General features: G+C 39.3%; 1 protein-coding gene across 1 annotated transcript; it reads right to left on the bottom strand.

Annotated features, from left to right (window-relative positions):
- Positions 1-3,404: 3,404 nt before the first annotated feature.
- On the bottom strand, positions 3,405-7,953 carry si:dkey-245f22.3 (uncharacterized protein LOC492819 homolog). Its single transcript, XM_036559776.1, has 5 exons — positions 7,703-7,953; positions 6,760-6,921; positions 4,756-4,884; positions 4,430-4,666; positions 3,405-3,815 (listed from the first exon to the last, which is right to left on the bottom strand). The coding sequence occupies exons 2-5, from the start codon at positions 6,875-6,877 to the stop codon at positions 3,526-3,528; spliced, it is 774 nt and encodes a 257-aa protein (XP_036415669.1). The 5' UTR covers positions 6,878-6,921; positions 7,703-7,953; the 3' UTR covers positions 3,405-3,525.
- Positions 7,954-7,968: the final 15 nt, after the last annotated feature.

Below are 7,968 nucleotides of genomic sequence, written 5' to 3'. Positions count from 1 at the left end.
AGTGGCACGGCAGCGGATAGAAAAGTGGGTGGGTGGGTAGGTGGGTAGGTAGGTAGGTAGGTACTTTATTGATCCCGAAGGAAATTTAGCAGCCAGTAGCAGTCACACAACACAGAACAGTAATAGTAATAAGGGTGTAAACAATATAACAGGAAGAATAAATATAAAAAATCCTATCCACAGGCATATATACAAATAGAAAAATACGACAATCTGGAATAATGTCTATAACCCGAGATGAAAGTGGTAGTGCAATGATGACTGTACCAGGATGCACTGGATATAATGACATTACTGAATAAATATGTGCAGATATGTACAGGTAACAGCATATAAGATACGTGATAGGGCTACAGAAAGTGCAATATGTACAGTAAGGTGTTCATATGTGCAGATGGATAAAATGAAACCTAAAGATTTTAGCATGAGATAAAACCTATGATTTAACATGAGATTCAGATTCAGTCCTCATCTCTCCTCTTCCCTCTTCTCTTCTGGCCCCCCTGGGAAGAGCTGAAGAGCCTGATGGCTCGAGGGACAAAGGATCTCCTGAATCTGGCCGTTCAGCCGCTCTGTGGCAGCAACCTGCCACTAAACATGCTCCTCCTGGCCATGATGATGGTGTGCAGCGGGTGGCCATCATCCTCCATAATGGAGAGCAGTTTGTGCAGAGTCGGACACCTTTTTGTGAAATGCACAGAGATAACAATCACACAATTCAGACAAAGAAGAATGCATATGGCTGTTTACTCACAAGATTGGCTTTTGGTAGCCCTAGGAAGCACTTCAACACGCTAGACTGCACCTAGAACATCTGACAGCATTAGGCTTCCTGATAAACTGGAAGAAGAGAGTCCAGACTCCTCTTTCTTAGGGCTGGCCTCAGACACAGTTTGCATAGCAGCAGAAAGAGTACAGAGACCATGTTAAAATATGGTGTGTGCCTCAGACTCCTGGATCCAATGGCATCCAATGGTTCCACTGGGCTGTTTGTATATGAGGGATTTCCAATGTTGAGTTGCTTCCCTCAACATAGATCCATTATGTCCCTGAAAACTTTTCTGATGACAGGTGTGCCAATAGATGCTGTCCGGTAAGTGTTGTTACCCATTTTAACACTTTTTGTGTCACATTGCTTTCTGTTTTAATACATTTTATGTTAAAAGTAACCCCAAATGTGCTATCCATAACTGGGTACAGGAATATTTAAACACATTTTGTGTTAAAAGTACCACAAAATGTGTCATCTTCAACTGAGCACACTTATGTGTCTAGTTAGAGACATATGTGTTTTTTAATGCATATGTTTTAAGAGTGTAGCCAGAAAAGTCATCACTACAGATGTTTTGCTAGTGTGCTGGGGTACCACTCACAAGGTTAGGATGATAACCAGGGTGTGGGCTCAGCATATGCAGTCGGTACACAAAACTACTTAAAACTTCTTGCATTACCTTGTGCACTGAAACACTTCCTTGCCTCTCTGGGGGGATATCACATTTTACTCAGACTGGACAACCCCACTGGCTTATAAGCAAACAGGACGTGCACATGCTGACACATGGACTGATTTTGTGGAGGAGCTTTTGCCACCTGTCACTGAGAGACTTTCCAGAAACCAGCATTTTAAATCTGGGCGAAGATTTACTTTCCCGGGGCAGACCACTTTTCGGCCCCATTCATTGAGGGCTCGCGAGGGCACCCTCTGGCGTTTTGCAATCATGTTTTTAACATAACGGAGGAAATAGGAAGTGGCCAGGCTCCCCATTAACCGGCTCTGTTAGTTGTCAGTTCCTTGGGTGACCGCATGACCCTAACCATGACCTCTCATAAATTCACTTATACAGGGTTGTCCAATCCTGAGCTGCGTCCAAAACGGCATACTACCATACTACCAATAGTACGTCAAAAATAGAACATCACCATTAGAAGGCCGTTGTAGTACTCAGGGTCTTGTTCTCAAGACCATAAACTAACTGTCTCGTCCTTGACCTCATTGGGATTCGGTCTTGTCTCAGTCTCGGGGTAAGGTAGACTCGATAATTGTTGTCAAATATCAGCCGAGTCGATATCAGTTGATGTCAGCCGATGTCAGCCGAGTCGATATCAGTAAGTCCTTTCTCTGTGTACTAAACTCTCCGCTCTGCGCCGCTCCTCGCGCTGCGCCTCTGATGCGCCCGCGCAGACGCGCTGGTAAGATACAGACAAAAGCAACCTGAGCTGCAAGACAAACGGAACTAAAAGTTTCAATCTACGTTTAAAATGAGTAATAACAAAGACAAATGGCTTTATTATATTACCTGTAGTGCGCATACGACACTTTCAGTTATTATATTTATAACTCTTAACTTAGTAACGAAAGTTATTTATACGGTTTAGCTATATAATAGGCTATATAAGGGTCAGCAATAACTGATGTTCTGACGAATTTTTCTACTTTTCAAAATGTCTGACCCTAGCGCATATTTATAGGCAGAGCCCTACATAAAACTGTAGGTAGGATATTTTGATAGCTTAAATAATTTTTTTCCAACGTTCCAGCTTAAACCGTGCAACAGTTACTGCAGTTACATTCTGGATCAGGCATCATTTAAGGTAGAACCCCTTATCAGAAAATATTACCAACATTAAAAGTATAATGTTGCTGAAGGCTGAAATTCACTGCTCTTTACATTGTTTACAAATCTGTTGATAGAACATCATTAATTGTCATTCATCTTTGGCTATTTCTGTTGTATTTTTAGCTATTTTCATTATGTTATGTAGCCGTGTAACATTATTAACTTCTCCCTACAACAGGCCTGTGGCCATGTAATATTATCTTCTGCTAAATTCTTATTCTGGTCTCTGTCTTGTCTTGGTCTTGGCCGCTCACGGCCTTGGTCTTGACTCGGACTCGAAGTGTCCTAGTCTCGGTCTTGACTCGGCCTCAACTCTAGCGGTCTGAAATACAATACTATGCATTAGTTTAGTATATATAGTACTAGTATGTTGTTTTGAGCACAGCCCTGGTCTTGGAGATCTACCAGAGTTCAGAACCAACACGCCTGACTCTAAAATTCAGATGGTCCTGAAGGCCTTCATCACCTGGAACAAGTGTGTTTGATTAGGGTTGGAGCTAAACTCTGCAGGGTTAGACACACAAAAACAAATAAAAGGAACTTGTAATCACAGGAAAACCAAGTAAATAAAATGTGTAAATCTGTGGTCTTTATAGGGTTACCATACAGTAGCCACGTTTTGATCTTGAAGATTGAAGAAAATAATTATTGAGAATTCAGTGATTGTTTAGTCTGGTTATCTGAAGCTGAAGAACCTATGGTTTTGTTTGAAGAACCAGTTAGTGATTCATGTAGAACCATTGAAAGATCTACAAAGAACCTAATATTTTTTAAAAGGCACAGTGAAGAATCATTAAGAGCTCTTTTAGATGCTTTATAGGAGTTCTTGGTGGAATAAAAAATAATTCTCACAGTACAGGTTCTTTTATTTGTATGATTGTACATGCAGGAGAGTGTGACAAGTGTTTCAGTGAAAGAGAAGCTGGGAAACCTCCATGCCTAACTCCAGACACTCTGTAGCATGAAGACAGAGTTCACACACTGAGCATTCTCCACAGAGGCAGCAGTGTGGGTCAAGGCATCCAGCCGGGTCACAGCTGGGAAACACCTCCAGAACAGGCTCCAGAGAAGCAGGGTCACAGCAGCACAGTTTAGCACACAGAAAGCTCACACACTGCTGCAGCACATCTGCTGCGGCAGATACACACTCCTCACCCCGACAAAACAGACAGGCCAGCACAAGGGATGCACACAGGTCTACAAGAAGGGAAGATAAATGGAGTCAAAGGGGAATTCCACCAATTTTTCACAATTTTAGCTAATTAAACTGCCGAGAAACAAAGCCATTCAGAGTGGCTTGATATTAAATATTGCATGGCAGAGGAGCTCTTCTCTTTACAGTGGTGGTGCTATGAACCTGGAGCCATTAAATTTGCTATCCAAAGTGACCAGTACAACACATACATTTTGGCCGGGGGCTGCTCAAGAAATCTACTTTAGGCTAAAGCCTATGCTAAAGCCAGATCTCAAAACTATCACAAAACAATGTTTTAGGCATCAGGCACCATTTTTGTGACCACTTCAAATAATGGATTTCTGTGAGGTAACATTTTGAGGCAGTAAACTCTTCAGATGTCAGGTTCCTGTCACCATTGGCAACAGTTCTGACTGGGTATGTTTCTCTAGAAAATTGACAGAATTCCCCTTCATCATCAATGTATAACATACATGAGCCAGGTGATCAAATTCTTCAGCTCTGCATTACCTGGCTCAGATCCGTTTGGATATGGATTAAAAAATTCTCTGGGCTACATAGGCCTACTACAACAATGAAACCAAAGTGATGAATTTAGATCAATGGCAGATCTCACCGTCTCCAGCCGACTCTTGGTGGTTAGCTTTAGCAGTTTTCAGGCCGTGTTCACTCTTTGAAGCAGTGGAGGTGGTGTTATGATGTGGGTGAAAACTGCATGTGGTGCAGAGTGAAGCTGAGATGTGTATGGATGGAGGTATCTGAGTACAGATGGGTAGAGCATCACACACCAAACTGCCTGCATCCCTCACCAACAGCCTCTCTACTGGAACCTCTGCACTTTGCAAAGCTAAATCTGTGAGGAAAGCAAATGCACCTTTATTAGCTCCAAACTGTTGATCAGACTTAAACACAACTGTCTGAACCAAAGACTTGATGATTTACCCAAAGCAAGAAGTTTAGAAGCAGGCTGTGGCTGAAGAAGCCGTGAGTTTTCTGCAGTAGAGGCATCGTCGGTTGGAGACAGCTCGCTGTCATTAACTCTAGTTCTGTCACACTCACTAACTGATAACCCTCAGGGAGAGAAATCACAACATTAATAGAAATTTAAAGGAGTATTCCAGAAACCTTTTCAACTTAATCTCTGTGTGCTGCAACAGTCGATTACCACAAACAATAATCTGAACACATTTCACTGTATATAGAAAAGGACTGAAAACCTACTAAATGAATACTTCATTTTACTCTTGTTTATGTGTGTGCAGCATTATTTACACTCTCTGAGCAGTGGCGTAACTAGGATCTTATGGGCCACAGCGCAAAGCAATTAATGCCCCTATACAAAAATTATTTTCAATTAATAACACAACATAATTTGCTCTCAAAGCATGTCACTCCACGCACTAGCATTATTAAAGGCACATTCTACCCTAAAACTAGAATTCAAAGTGTTATTTGTCATGAAATATGGTATTCTGTAGCACATGATTATTCTCCTCAGCAGAATTTGCTTTTTTTTTTAAATCACTTTCATGTTTTTGTTTACTACCGCTCTCTCACTACAATACCCAGCGTGCTTGTAAACATTTCATACAACCATTGGGACTGCTAGCTGATAGCCTAGCCACCGATGGGTGCTAGAGACATATTTTTACCCTTTCTGCAAGAGAAAAGTATAGCCAGTCATCTTGCTAATTTTCTGTCATTTCAGTAATCTATTGAAGACAGATGCACAAGTTATACCGCTGCAATAAGATGCTTCCTATAGCAATAATGTTAGCTATCTACATTTCTTCTGTATTCACCAGCTAACAGAAAAAAACTTTTCCAAACCACTTGCCCCCAAATTCATCCCAAAGCAGTTAGTTTTTTAAAGGTTTCTCCTACCTTCAAGATACATCAGCAAAAGAAGGTTTTCCTAGTCTTTAAACCAGAAAATTTCACTCTAAACACTAGACCACTACATTACTACAGCTGTGTGCTTTAGGATGCGAGTAAACATGTTTGCAACAGATGTAGCAATTTTTCATTTTGGCAAGTCCCTGTAACCTAAATGTTATCATTAGATGACCTGATTAAGATTTTAAATTATTAATAAGTAATTAACGCTGTGGGTTGTGAAGGATTTGTTCAAAAACAGCTACAATAGATGAGACATTTTTGAATAAGATTGCAGTCAGCGTTGTCTATGTAGTGTTAAAGGAAGCTAACTGTTGAGGTATGACCTGCTTTGATTACTCATGCTTTTGCACAACAAGGTCACAGCAACAGTTGTTTATCTTCAACAGATGGCAGAAATGGTTGCTGTCAAGGATTGTTCAGCACATCTTGTGGATGTGTTACAATAATTTGTCTTGGCTCACACCACTGCGTTGGTAACTAATCTATCTTTTTTTCCCTCTTACTTAAAGGTTACATCTCTGAAACAATGGAATTTGTTTAATTTATAGCTTAATTCAATAATAGCTTTGACTGAAGAATTCATGAAAGTGAAGTGTGTTTTACGTAAGAGTTTATGGACAGAATTCAGCAGCTGCCCAATGGCAAGTGTGTTTCAAGCTTTTTGTTCAACGCAGGAAAATTGTGTTGAAATTACTGTCTGTGGTAACTGATAAATTGCTGTTAGGTTGAAAAACGCTGGTTGATTCCTTTAAAGGGCCCATATCATGAAAGAAACTAAAAATAAAAGAGTCTGATGTAGCATGCAATAAATTGCTCATTTCAAAACATATCATTCACTTCCTAGTCTGTATGGTCCCTATATGGAAACTACATGAATGCCATATGAATACCATGCTGGTTTAAGCTAGTTTTTGCTGGATTGGTTCTGGTTTAGCTTGACACCCTGCTTGGTCACAACAAGAAAAATGCAGGATATGGGCCAGAGAGTTTGCTGGAAGCTTCCATTAGAATCAGTTTCAACAGACATGTACTGCTTGCTGGTCTCACCGATGCACTTCACTGTCGACGATTCAGTAGAGTCTGCAGGTATGATGACGTTTTTCACTGAAGAGGATTTTGATTCATTTAGGTCCATTCTGCCATTTCCACTCTGCAGTTCAGCCATGTTTTCGAACCCTCTTAGGATTTTCACTGCTTCACAGAATTCAACTGCAGATTAGGAAACACAGTGTGTGAATTCTCTACTTAAAGAAAGACACTAAAGATGTCTTTCTCATTTGATTTATTTAAGGCTGAAAGTGTCGTATTGGCAGATTCTATCACCATGAAGTAATGGGGATGGTTTCCATTATGCAAAGTACAGAGCCAAGCAGAAATGCTCTAATGAAGCGCAGAATAGCACGGTTATTAATCTATTATTAATCCTCTTCCATTTGGCACATATATTCACAATAGGTAAGATGGAGTCATAAAGCCTAATAAATAATGAGGATAATACATCTTAACAGCAAGCTAATAGCCTAAACGTTTGCTTACTTCATTCATTGTTTTTAGGGAAAGCACATCAGCCACTTTTGATGTATTTAGAAAATATAGATAGGTTTATTTTGTTATTACTTCAGTTATACTTAAAATAACAACAATTAAAAACAATTAAACTTTATATATAGGCAATTAATTTACATTCTTTAAAGAATGTAAATTAAGGTTTAAACATCAAAGCAAAAAGTGATAATTTCAGAATTTAAATGTATCATATAAATTAATATCAATATTTAAAGTCAAGCTTACCTCATTTTGCTATTAAGGTCTCCTAACTGTCCTAAAAGTATACAGCTTTTTAGAAACTAAGAAACTAATTATTTATTTCCAAAAGACATAATTAATACATCGCCATCATAATGGATTTATCGATTGAAAATGTTAAGAATTCATCAACTAGAATGGCCAAAATAATCAATTAGCACATTAAAATCATGAAGAAACTAACCTTAAAAGCCTGTGCGATATTTTCATCCCTTGGTTGTTGTGAGCGCTCCTCTTATTCCACTGAGATATCACTCTCCACCTTCACATCAGAGCTTAAGATTTTATTTAATCTAAATGAAAATATAAGATAAAAAGCTTAAAACGTACGAATCTGATTTTCCGTTAAAACAACAACTTGGGAAGTTGTTTCAATTATATTTTATTTAATTTGCGTAACAAAACTCGCGTTTGGCTGCTGAGTTTTACTTTGAAGTTCTCACTTCGCGC

This window comes from Colossoma macropomum, unplaced genomic scaffold (assembly GCF_904425465.1).
Source record: "Colossoma macropomum unplaced genomic scaffold, Colossoma_macropomum, whole genome shotgun sequence".
Classification (NCBI taxonomy): Eukaryota; Metazoa; Chordata; class Actinopteri; order Characiformes; family Serrasalmidae; genus Colossoma; species Colossoma macropomum.
Note: the sequence above shows the minus strand (reverse complement) of the source record. Positions and strands in the feature narration are given on the sequence as shown.

Bases quoted from the DNA above. Each gene is read 5' to 3' on its own strand.
- si:dkey-245f22.3 (XM_036559776.1), bottom strand. From the start codon at position 6,877: ATGGCTGAACTGCAGAGTGGAAATGGCAGAATGGACCTAAATGAATCA. The intron at 4,885-6,759 runs GTGAGACCAGCA...TCTCTCCCTGAG, and splicing joins GTCGACAGTGAAGTGCATCG to GGTTATCAGTTAGTGAGTGT. The intron at 4,667-4,755 runs GTAAATCATCAA...CTTTCCTCACAG, and splicing joins TTCTAAACTTCTTGCTTTGG to ATTTAGCTTTGCAAAGTGCA.